At 39.2% G+C, this 13,458-nt stretch overlaps 1 protein-coding gene across 23 annotated transcripts in view; it reads left to right on the plus strand.

Annotated features, from left to right (window-relative positions):
- The window catches only part of rarga (retinoic acid receptor gamma a), a 175,182-nt gene that overhangs the window by 124,418 nt on the left and 37,306 nt on the right, over positions 1 to 13,458 (plus strand). Inside the window, exon 1 of one of the 23 annotated variants that reach the window (XM_068216666.2) lies at positions 2,925 to 3,374. The exons of 21 other annotated variants lie outside the window; for them this stretch is intronic. In XM_068216666.2, coding sequence (XP_068072767.2) covers positions 3,230 to 3,374 — 145 coding nt within the window. In that variant the 5' untranslated portion in view covers positions 2,925 to 3,229. 23 annotated transcript variants of the gene reach the window in all.

Consider the following 13,458-nt stretch of genomic DNA (forward strand, 5'->3'; position numbering starts at 1 on the left):
AGGTATGGGGTTGAGTGAAATGTTATTTGATTTATTGGTAACACTTTACAATAAAGTTGCATTAGAAAATGTTAGTTAATGCATCTACTAGCAGAAACAAACAATGTACAATACATTTATTACTGTATTTGCTCATGTTTGTTAACATTAGTTAATGGTAATACAGTTATTGATTGTTAGTTCATGTTACCTTGTTGTCCATTAACTAATGTTAACAAGTGTAATTTGGATGTTAATAGTGCATTAGTAAATGTTGAAGTATGATTAATAAATGCTGTACAAGCGTTCATTATAAGTTCATGTTAATAAATGCATTAACTAGCATGAACTAATGAATCCTTATTGTAAAGTGTGACCATTTTATTCTTCTAATGATCTGATCTGATTACATTTCTTCCAAATTAAAAATATATTCATTTGTTGTGATCGAAAAATCAGGTTTTTTTTCAACCAAGCTCATTCTGATTACATACCCCTATATACATTTCTGGAGAGAGCAATATACGTTCCAGGAGCTACATTTTTTTGCAGTTTTTATTGAGTCCACTAGAGGCTGCTGTGTAGGCATGGGACGTGACCGTTTTCAAGGTATACCGTGGTTTGGAAAAAGTCAAGGTTTTAAAACTGTCAACATTTTCTGTTATACCGTTCCTAAGGTATGTGTACGATTTTTTAATCTACTTTTTTTTTTTTTTTTAAATAAATGAAGACAATTGAAGTCAATGATCCATTTGAATTATTTAGCCTGACATGTTTACTGCTCCAAAATATTTGAAATGTTCCTCAAAACAAAATATTTTGTGTTCAAAAGGGAAAAAGTTTTTGCTTTTTGACCAGAAATTTAAAAAGAATATATTTTAGAGCAGTAATCACAATACTGCGAAACCATGAAACCGTGATATTTTTTATTCAAGGTTATTAAACCATCAGAATCTTATCCCAGCCCATGCCTACTGCTGTGTATGCTTTTCCAGATCACAAATATCTCTCGCGAGTGCCATTTGTGCCTGCTGTTCTCACTTAAATCCACCAGAGGCCGCTGTCAACTGACTAATTTACTGACTGATTACCCGACAGATAACCCCACCATACCCCTTCCCTAAACCCAACCAATGGTATTTTGAAAAGCACAGATTGACCAGTGCCCACCCCCTTCCATAAACCCAACCACAGTGTTTTCAAAAGAAATCCAGAAAAAGAAAAGCCCCTTGATTTTTCCTACATTTTCAGATTTGACCACATTCTCACTGTTATTTACTTCTTTATTTTATTTTATTTTTTGGCTTTTGTTTTTGTCGCACCTGCTTTCTTGAACCGTTTTTTAACAGACTCGAACCCCAGTCAACTCCGATCTGTCCACCAACGTACGTGTCATGCTACTAGACAAACTGGTAACAGCAGAAAAGCTGTCCATATGGAGATAAGCAGTCAACTGGTAAGCGAGAAAAGAAACGGCATCATACGGCCCCGTAGCATTCGTTTTAAAGACGAAATGCAGCCATTTGTAGCTCTGGCTACAAAAATCGCGCTCTCCAGAAACGCATGTAGGGCTACGCTTTAAGAATGAGCCTATGTTGGTTATTCCATAGGGTTAGATTGTTTTAGTATGGATTTATTTATGAAGCTACAACTTTGATAATGTGTTTAATTAACAAAATGTATATAAACATCTGAAAAACCCTTTTTGACATTTTCTGGAAGAAACGTTATCATTAGTTTACTAAGGGGATGGAGGGGGTAAATACATTTTAATTTGAATGGAAGTCAGTAGAGTTGAATGGTGTAAAATATATCACAGAATCATCTGGTAGTCTGTGATGTGCTGCTGGACTGATAAATCAGTAGACAATTGTCAGGGTAGACATAATATTTCATTACGCGCAAATGGTAATGAGGCTGTGAGAGATGGATGTTACAGTCTATTCAAGGCTGTAGTTCATGTCCAGGCACACTCCGAATCTGCGCAGAACTCTAGAGAGCTCATTAGAATTAGAAATGGATTGCATGTTTGTTTATTAAATATTTGACTAATTAGATAATGCTGTCAGCCTGTCCACATAATTGAAATGTAAAGGAGTCCACAGATTGTCTCTGGGGCTGGTCATGTGTAATTTGCACAAGCCACGTTTCCCTGCTTTTTATTTTTTATGCTCTGCAGTTATTTTAAAAGTACTAAGCGAGCAAATTCAATGTACACGTCAGTTCTGCTTTTCACCAACCATACGCTTCTACCTCTTACATCCTCATTTTCACACCCATCAAATGACTGTCGCAAGCGTAAAGACAAGCCCTGACATTCCTTCCCAACTCCATCTTCCTGTTGGTCTCCTGCTTGGCATCCTCTAGTGCATGGATTCTCCGCACGAACTGAATAAAGTTGCTCTTTTTAGGAGCTTCTATGAGGGCCAGAGGGGGCTTTGAATATTCACCACATACTTAATGAGCTAGAGACAGCAGCGGCCATCAGTCATTTACTCTGTTTTTGTGGAGACAAAGGCGAGAATTTTGCCCTGGCATCTGCTGCTTGCACAATGCACTCTCTCTCTCTCTCTGTTTTTCACTCACTCGCTCTGGACTTTAATGTGGTTATGATTAGAGACGGGGCTGAGGGACGGGTTCGGGGGGTGGTGGGGGTCTCATATGTACTGCAGGGGGAGGTGCGTAAAAAAAGCAAGGCTGTTTGTGCGCAGTGCGTGCTGAAATATGAATCACAAAAGAGACAAAAAGGGGCCAGAGAGAATCAAATAAAAGTTTGTCCTCTAAGCAGATCAGAGCTGGCAATGCAAACACACAAACACACACATATACACACACACACTGTGGCCCCTCCCTGTGTCCCTCTCTCTCTCTCCCCCTTCTCGATCACTCTCTCTCTCTCTCCACCCCCCTCTGTGTGCGCAGGACTGAGGCAGTTGGTTCACTCCAGTGTGTCTGAGAGCCGCGAGTGCTATGTGGGGCTGTTATTTAGGTCTGTTACAACACGCTAGGAACAGCTCACCCCGAGCAGGCAGCACCGCAGATCAGCCGGAGAGAGGGAAAGAGAAACAAGCAGCGTGAGAGAGCGAGAAGGAAACGCTTACAAGAGCAAAAGCAGCAGGATCAGGCAGCACGTATATCCTGACTAGAGGAATTCCAGCAGGGAATTTAGCACTGTCGTAGCTGCGGGTGTTGTTATTGTTGTTTTGGTGACGAGAGGCAATCGGAGGCGGGTGGGTGACCGGGACGCAGCATGTTCGACTGTATGGAGGCTCTGGGCATGGGTCCCCGCCAACTGTACGATGTCACCAACCGGGGAGCATGCATGCTTCGGAAGGCGAGTCCTTTCTATGCTGGACTGGACCCTTTTGCTTGGACCGGGACAGCCAGCGTACGCTGTAAGTCTTTTTTCATTTTCATCTATCAGGGGCCTGCCTTGTTTTGCACGTCGACCCAAACAAACCGCTAGGGCTGAGTCGATCGTTTTCCATGATTGTCACGAACAGAGTCTGGTTTCACCAACAGTGCGGGTAACCTGATTTTTGACCTTGTCAGTTGATGAAAAGTTAAACAGAAAGGAAGTAATGCGAGAGGGAGAGATGAAAGAGAGAGTGTTTGAGAGAGGGAGAGAAGTGGGTGGGGGGGAACCTGACACTGTGCTATAATTTCAGTCATGCAGATTGCATTTGTCTTCTTCACTTCACAATTGTGCCTGACAGCTCTGGTATCCCAGCATGCCTGACTACGGCTCAGCCCACACAACAGCATCAAACAAGCGTAAAAGTGAAAAAACGAGGGGACATTACTCAAGTGTGTGTGTCACAGATGAAACTCTTAGATTGGGAATTGGAAAACGGATTGGGTGATTAGACTGTGACAGGAAGCCAAATAGCCTGAAATAAATAGTATAGAATTGGCGTGAATGTATTGAGTGGAAAGTGCAGAGAAGATCTGGAGCGCTCTTTGTTTTTCTCCCTTTTATTCCTTGTGTTTCAATCATATTTTTCCTTGCTCTGTTCCAGACTTTAGACAGCTTTGGCTCTAAAAACAATCCTTTTTTTTAGCTTGAACCAAACTGGGGTCCATTTTCATAGGCGAGCAAATCGAGAGATACTTGATGCAACACTGAGCCGGAGAAAAGAAAACTCAAACGTTCAGTTCGGTAAACATCCCTGTTACCCTTTTCCCAAAATGCACAGCGCTCTCGCTGTTTTCCATTTGTATTTGTTGAAGCTTCTGCTTTGTGTTCCTCCTTCTCGGCCTCTGAGGGCGACTCATCTGTCTTCATTAATCGTGAAAGACACCAACGTTTCAGTGGCTGTCAGCCACACTGGGTTCTCTTTAATGAAGACAGATGCCCTGTCTGAGCTCGACCCGGAGGGGAGGGGAGGGAGGGAGGTCCATAATGCCTCTTCTCCTTGACCAGGGCCCTGATGATAACAAGATGAAATCTGTTTATTTAATCAGTCATGTCTCACCAACGCTACACAAGCTCAGGGCCCACATTGGAAAACAAGCCCTCCGATTGCACTGCCGCTGCTTCTCGAGTTCTGTTCCTTCCTGGTTCCAGGAAACAGTGGAGATGGAGAGTCGGTCGGACAGATCCCGCTGCCCTCGGGGAAGAGCAGGAACGGTGTACTGTTACAAGCCACCGTGCCCAATAGCCTCTGTAAACAAGACCGGCCTATCCGACCACAGGACACACTCACTAGTTACTCTTCATTGTCTACTTAAACCAGATTGATCAATGTTTTAGTCTGGTATTTAATTAGAAGCAGGCCAGCTGCAGTGCATTGTGGGTAGACTTCTCAGAGGATTTGTCTGGCTGTCTCTTGAAGTTTCAGGTTTTGTGTGTCTTTATTTGATTAGAGAGCTGCTCAGAGGGGGTAGGGGCACATTGCAGGCCACGACTTGAACCTGCGTTATCCACATGAGCACCATGTGTTAATATATCAAGTGGTCTACTTGTGATAAAGAGTTTTGGCAACTGTTTTTGATTTTTTTATGTCTTTGTACTTTGTTACATTATATCCCATGTGTAAGACTTTAGTGGTGTTTGTGTCTGTGTGATGTGCTCAAACTCTTTATTCTAGATTAGAGATGCCCAAACTAGGGCCTGCGAGCCAAAGTTAGCCCATGGTAACCTTTGATTTGGACCCCATCCCATCTGAGGACAGAGGGAGATTGATGGGGATGGTTTCGAGATTGTCTATTCAAATTTAATGTAACCCTTTGTTTGTTTGTTTGTTTGTTTTATTGTTAAAAGCTGACAGAAATGTATTTTTCAATTTCATGGTGTAAATGAATCAGATTTTGTTTAAATGTACATACTGTCACCCGACAATGCAGAGAATTCAGTGAGCAAATCAAGTCATAGACAGATTCTGCTTGACTAGTGTATTTAGCATTGAACTCCACTCCTATAAATGTGATTGTTTTTTGTTTTTATTACAATATGTTATCATTCAAAAAGCTATACTGTGCTAGTTAATATGATTTATAGTAATGTTTACTATTTATTTTGAAATATATTGAATAATTAGGAAATTAACCGTGACAACTTTAATGTAAAACAGTTTGGTATATTTACCTTCGGCCCACAGCTCTCAACGATATTTGGTTTTTGGCCCTTCATACGAAAAAGTTTGGACACCCCTGATCTAGATTATGCTGCTGATGTGGCGTTGCAGTTCAAAAGATTGGGGGCAGTGAGAAATTAATGTTTTATTCATCAAGGCTGCATTGAATTAATACAAACTGAAAGTAAAGACTTGCATTGTTGCAATAAATACTGCCGACCTTTGAATGATTACATAATCAGAATAACATTTGATTACACATTATTTTAAGGTGTCCATTACAGTGTGAAACTATTTAACTACTGAGTAATATTAATTAATTGCATGTAAATATGCCTAATTACTATAGTAAGTTAATGGATTACAGTGCTCAGTATATGCAAGTACACCCCTACATGCTGTTTTTAATAGGATGCTATACAATATTATATTTGTGCATATACATTAGATTATGAACATAAACATCACAAATTTTTTTTGAGCAGCAAAAGATTTACAAAGGGTCACGTGACATTAAATATAATAATGTAAAATAATGCAGACAGCTCAACCTAGAAATAAATGCTTTTTAAAATGTTAAAATAATTCAGATAAATTCAGCCTCGGTAAGCATAATATGAAAGTCTTTTCCAAAACAAATTTGACCAACTCTAAGCTTTTAAACTGTAACTAACTGGAGAAATCTGTGCATCCTTTGTTTTTTGGATATGCTAAATGTGCATTTGAGGTTTGTATTTAGATGCTTCTATTGTCACCACAGTCTGATTTGAAATGTGCCCGTCTTTTTCTTAGTATTGGCTTACAGGAAACTTGAACCACGCTGTAAACCAAGCTGACAATGAAGCCTCTTCACTTGCATTACCCTGCACTGTTCACCAAACCCCCTGCTGCCTGTTAGAGGTGAAGAGCAAGAGCATTGCAGGCCACTGTCAGTGTGGCCAGTCTTTCCTGTTTTTATGTGCAGCAGTTCAAGACCTTTGCAGATTTTGAAAATTCAGTGGCAGAGGTTACACAGAGGCTTTGCACGGGCCAATGTTTTGGTATCTTGTGACTGTGTGGGGTACTTTTATTCCATTCCTGAGAGATTGTTTTCATTAGGCAAATTTTTAAAGCACCAGTGCTGTATTGAGCCATATGTAAAAAAAAAGGAAGTAGAAACGTAGCAGGTGATTTGGTAATCTATATCTAAGAAAGATAAAATCACATTTCTCTGAACTGCTCTTTTTTTTTATTGCTGACAGATTGCTCATTATGTGCGACACTGAAATGTCACCATCAGACTCACAGGAAGTTTATTTACCATGTTTTTGAGATTAGATGGCATGCTTTTTGCTGCAAGAACTCAGGATGATCTTCCTGTACTGATCATTTGCTCTCATACACACACACACACACCATTGTTTTCTGCAAAGTGTCCTGTCCGCATCAGACTCTGATAAGCTCTCTGAAACAGAGCTCTTCGTGAAAGACAGGGAAATGAGGGCTTCCTGTGTCCGCTGTCACACGCAGCCCTCTCTCATTTTTTGTTTTAATGGAAGCCCTCAATTATTTTGTTATAATTACAAAAAGATTCAATTAAAAGATTAGAGTGGCGGACGAGGAAGGAGAATAAAAAACGATACTTGATTGATTCAGTGTGTGTGTGTGTGTGTGTGTGTGTGTGTGTGTGTGTGTGTGTGTGTGTGTGTGTGTGTGTGTGTGTGTGTGTGTGTGTGTGTGTGTGTGTGTGTGTGTGTGTGTGTGTGTGTGTGTGTGTGTGTGTGTGTGTGTGTGTGTGTGTGTGTTGGCTGTTAGGGATTCACACTGATTGCATCCCAATCCAACAATAGAAAGATACCCTGTTAGTATTCAACAAGCCACGAATGATGCTTTTACTTGTTGACTAGTTATTCACTCTTGCATTTTATTGCAAGGACATTTTAGCCTGCAAGCAAGTGCTTTGTCTAGCGTTTGAACTAAGGATTATTACTTCTGATGTTTCATAGCCGTCAGTGTTGTTGTTGTTGTTTTGCTTGTGATGTGCTTATAAACTATATAAATATTCACCAATGCACCAGTCTGTGTATGAGTACTTAGTATGGCAAATTTTATATAATATAAAATTTGTATAATTAAACACTGATGATAAAATTCTGGGGTGTCACAGTGGCTCAGTGGTTAGCACTGTCGCCTTACAGCAAGAAGGTCACTGGTTCGAGTCCTGACTGGATCAGTCAGCTTTTCAGTGTGGAGTTTGCATGTTTGCGTGGGTTTCTTCCAGGTGCTCCAGTTTCCCCCACAACCCAAAGACATGCAGTATAGGAGAAATGAATAAGCTAAATTGGCCTTAGTGTACGTGTGTGAATGACTGTGTATGGATGTTTCCCAGTACTGGGTTGCAGCTGGAAGGGCATACGCTGCATAAAACATATGCTGGATAAGTTGGCGGTTCATTCCACTGTGGCAACCTCAAATGCATAAAGGGATTTATGAAAATGAATGAATGAATAATAAAATTCTGACTCATGAGCCTATAATTATTTTCATGTTACAGCAAATAACTGTTACATGGCTGACGTTATGTTCGGTTGTAATTACACTAACAGTGTGTAATTACACATTTGGCAAGTGCTTTTATCCAAAACAACTTCAGGAAAAATCAACATAAGTAATAAATGATAAAGAGTTAAATAAACAAAAGGAAGTGCTAGTAATACGAGGTTTCAGATATTGTTTAGGGAAGATAGAATAGGACACAAAAGTGAAAGCATATAGATTTTTTTTGTTGCTGTTGAATTTCTTAAATCTTATACAGTATTTGGCATTATGGATGGGTTAGGATGGTAAAGAACAGTGTATGAGAATGTTCTGCAAAGTGGTTTGAATGCTTAAACACTGCAGTGTACAGCGTAAAAAGATAATAAGAATCAAGTTAACAGTGTTGAATCTATTAGCATTAGTGCTTTTAAATATTAAGTGAGCAGAAGAAGGTGATTTAAATGTTTAAAAAGCAGACATTAGCATGCACAATTGCATATGCATCCTTGAACGGTGAGCTTTCAGATGTTGAATCTTATCAGAAACGTGTCTGTGCTGTTATCTGCTGCTTTTATCTGGTGTGCTTGCATCTGTGAATTATGCATAAGGTGTTTCAGTACGTTTTGATGATTTAAAGGTGGTGCAGTAGCTGTGTATGGATGGCCGTTGAACTCTGTCTGCGAAGGAGTTGAAGGCGAACCCAAGAGAGCAGGCTTGACGCAGCCGCTGAGATTCCACAGTTTGCCGCTGGAATCCATTTACTGCTGTAAGAGCAGTTTATAATATCCCGGCAGGGTCAAGGAACCGTAAATAAGAGAGATCCGCCTCTCATAGAACAGCAACAATGACTGTTTTGCGCTGCTTGAGGGATGGGCGAATTGTAGACTAACTGTGAAATGTTGATGCAATTGATCAAACCGTAATAACAATAATAAAGCTGTATGGTTCTGCTTGGTTCAAATTATTAGGGCGAGTTCTTCTTTACACCTTGTTGTGGATTCCAGGACCGTCTCGATGGACAAGCCACAGTCCAAATTTGTCCCACGTTCTATTCAGGAAGCATTGCTAATTAGCTAATCTTTCCTCTTCACTTTCATGGGTCTCTGAGAGACACAAACAAGGCCAGGCATCATGGGATTGAAAACTCTGGGTGAGGCTTAATGGCTGTCATAGTTTGGCCATCACCTCCCTTTTGTCTGATGATTTAGTGGATGTTTACTGAGAGCTCCAGTGCCTGGTTGGCAGTTTCTCTCTGGGGGCGAGGCGTTGGCAGGATCTTTGTCAGTCTGAAACCATGTGTGAGCTCAGTGTGAGGGGAGAAGTTCTGTTACCAGTGTGTTGTTGACTGACGGCTTGGCTCTGTCGTTACTAGGGCTCACTGTTATGTGAATATGTGAGCCGAAATATACCTCGCACCCCCACTATGGGTCTCTGCAGTTGGCCTGCAGAAACTCCCCATCGAGTCAATCATTGGTTTTTATCTAAAATGAGAATCAGGTTCAGGGTCTAGCTGCAGCGTTGATGACATTGATTTTGGTATTGTGTTGTCTCGCTAGCACTGACATGGCACATCCTTCAGTGTTCAACACTATCTCAATGCTTTTTGATACTCCTGCAGATTACTGTTGTCAAGCCTGCAAGGCTATAACAATTTTTTTAGACTGATTTTATCAGCGGTTTTATGTTACAGATACTCATGCAGAGTAAAGCATCCTGTTGTGGGATGGGTAGTGATTAGGGCCAGACATTTTTTGCTATTTCTGCAGAAAATTTTGTAAAAAATCTGCAGATTTGTGTGGAATTATTTTGGGAGTATCGATAATAGCTTTTTAACTTTTATTTAATGTTTACAATGCAAATCCATCTAGATCCACTTATTTGGTTGGTAAACAAAGCAAGTCTATCATATTATATAATAAAAGACATCAAATATTACTTAACAAACTGTATTGTAAATAAATCAAGTCAATAATATTACAGAAATTAATTTAAAAACTGAATAAATATAAATTTACAAACATTAACACAGGTAAATAAATAGACTATGGTATTATTTAGACCTCACTTAAGCAAAGTTTAGTTGGCTAAATTCTTTTTGCAAAGCTCTACTTATAATCATTGCAAATATTCACTTGCGGTCCATATGCATATGTTTTGGACATGTCCACAGCTGGCCACTTCTTGGTCCGGTGTTTTAATACATTCAATAAAGCCCTTGAAATCAACATACAACCTGATCATTTGCTAACCCTCTTTGGTGTATCCCTTAGATCTGATTTGACAGTCAGTCAGTTTGGTATTTATGTATGTATTTATCTATTTATTTATTGTTGTTTTGTTGAGTTAATGAATGAGAGGTTAGGGGATGGGATTAGTAATGGACAATACATTACTGTTTACCTCTTAATATTTAATTTGTATTGTCATACAAAAGACCAATAAAAAAGATTGAAAAAGACTCAAAGATGGGCTAAAAATCTGCAGAAATCTGCGGATTTCTGGACATGCATATTCCGTGTGGGCCTAGTAATGATGTTCAACCAGCTATTTAAGCTAGACTTTTGTTTTTGCTTTGGGATTTTCAGGGGCAATGCTTTAAAGGAGAATTCTGAATGTGATTAAGCATTCTGATACTGTCACTGCAGTAAAACACTTGGAGAGAAGTTGTGCCTTTAAATTCCTCCTCTTTAATGCACCATCTCTACTGCCATCAAAGCAGCACTGCGATGCAATGCACCATTGTTGGTCAGATATTTTTACGACTATAAATTATACCTATGCCATTTTTAAAACATCTATTCTAATGATATATAATCATATTAAACACATTATAAACAAATTTTAAACTCAAAATAAATGTATGTGCACATGCAGATGGAGGTGAGAGGCCATCCTAAATCAGCCATAAAAGATGAATGGATACAGGAGCACAAGCATGCTTGTTAGGCCAGACCATCTGTACTTTACCCCCACACATCCATCTTTTTAAACGATCATCTGCCGTCTGAAGACTCAGCGCAGTGTTTAGTATGAGCAGGGATGACACCGTCTGTCTGATGAACGGTGGCTCGCCTGCTCTCCGCTCCATTTAGAAAAGCTGTTTTGGATCTAAATAAAAGGCGTATTGTGGTCTGGGCAAAGACGGCGCTGGATTCATCTCTCAAGGTGACTTCCTTTTCAGTTACGACTGAAACCTGTCTGTCGCTCTGCGGGGTTATGATAGGACATCAAACTGCATGCTGTATTAGTCTGAAACTGCCAGTTTCCACAAAGTGTGCCCGTCCACACCCAAACATCTTGGGCAGCTGCTGAAGGCATGAAAAATTCCGCTCACGTAAGCACACATCATATTGTAATTTCCCCTATAGTCAAAGCAGAAGTTTCTCACAGACTCGCCCTCGTGCCATTTGAAAGAACTTAACCGTGCCAGTCTTATGGATTGATAATGAAAGAGCCAGTATTCGTACTCTAGAAACCACAGCTACTACGAGCAGCAAACACAAATCACGCAGACAGCAGAAAGCAACACTATGGGTCCACTATTTATGCACAGAGCTCATGCAGCTATTACAAAAGCGACTCAGTAATTGGGGATCAGCATTCAAGTAGGACCTGCAGTTTAGTTTGTTATGAGAATAAGGTGTCAGCCTTAGTAGTTTGGCGGCTTCTTCTTTTGTGGTTTCTATTGTTTGGGGAAGGAAGCAATAAGAGCCAAACAAGGAGTTCCTCCACCTCTGTCCCTGAGAAACTTCAGGCTGTGACTCAAGCTAAAGTTGCCCGTCTTGAAGCAGGTGAGCGCAGACAGATGGTGAGAGGAAGTCTAGAGGATCAAAGATAATGGTTAGATGAGGCTGTCTCGCTGCCTGTTGGCTTGATCAATGGCTGTGTCCATGGAGGATGCATCCAGCCATTGGAGTGGAGAGGAATTAGAGGAGACACTCTCACTCAGGGGTTGACAGCACAGATGAAGCCTGGTAGGGGTGCTGGAGATTCAGTGGACTTGCAAATTTGGATGTCAGTACCAGAAATCTGTCTCCTCTGAATCAGGCCTTCATTCCCAGTCTTTGTGCTCTGATTACCCCTCACTGTCTGGATTGGATCAAGTCCTACTAGAGGAATAGGACAAAGGTCTCTTAAACGGTTTACTAAATGGCTTGTGTTTAAGACTAAACAAAAGCTTTGCGTTCATTAACTCTCATAAAAACTCATAAAACACTACATTTTTTATTATTCTTAACCCTTTACCTGCCTCACCAAGAAAAAAAAAATTGGATTGCATTTCTTAACTCCTAATGTTGCTAGTTAACTCACTGAATGCTTTTTTCAACACATCCAATCTATTCTAAAATATCAACCTCTACCAAATGGTTGAAATGTCAATTTATGGCAAAAGTACCGGAATTAATACATATACTATGAAAAATCTGAAAATGTGAAGTGTAAGACCAATTCATTTAAAAACATAATCATAACAAAACATTTTTAATACTAAATCATATTTATTTTTTGAAGTATGCTATAAAATAAGATGCAGATTCTCATTTAACATGTTTTCTTATTTAGTTTCTTTTACAATAAAACAAAAATCAAGTGTAGTTGTGCAACAGGATAATGTTTCTTTGATTGTTTTTTCAAAACAACAATGCTGTGTGTCAATGAAAAAAAAACTCTTAAAAAATCCTTGACAAATTTCAAGTAAATTTTACATTCTCATATCAGATACAATTAACTTGTCACTGTCATGTAAAATTTACTTAATGTTTAATCTAACACTCCTAAATTAACTAAGTAAAAGTTAATTGATTATCCTTAATTTTGAGTCTATATTTATTCAAATTAATCAAGTAATGTCAAGTTCATGTTTTAGCAAAAGGAACTGTTACAAATGAGTACATCTGGCATAACTTGTTTAATTAAACGCACATTCTTGGAATTTGTTATTTCACTTTAGTTTAGGCAAATTGAACCCAAGAGCAAATTTACTTTAAAAAGTCCTTACTGATCTCAGAATTAGTGTTAGCATAGCTTTCGCTCTTTGAGTGAAGCATCAAACATTAATGTTAAAAAACTTTTTTAGTTTTAGAGTGCTACTTTTCTGAAAGGTGTTAACCACAAAACTAAAAACACTTACTCAAAACTTCTTAATCTTCAAAGTAATGATGATTAAACTCAAACAAGTCTTTCTTTTAAATTGAAACACCTAAGATTGCTTTTATTTTCAAAATATTCTACTCTTTATTCAATCCCATGCAAAGCATTCTAGGAACTACACATCCCTTACGACATATCAGTTATCAAAATTGACTTAATATTACCAAGTTTGCATTGATTAGAAAATATTTAAACATTACAAGTAAATAAATATGAATATTTAACTCTTTCCACT

Source organism: Danio rerio, chromosome 23 (genome assembly GCF_049306965.1).
Source record: "Danio rerio strain Tuebingen ecotype United States chromosome 23, GRCz12tu, whole genome shotgun sequence".
NCBI classification, from domain to species: domain Eukaryota; kingdom Metazoa; phylum Chordata; class Actinopteri; order Cypriniformes; family Danionidae; genus Danio; species Danio rerio.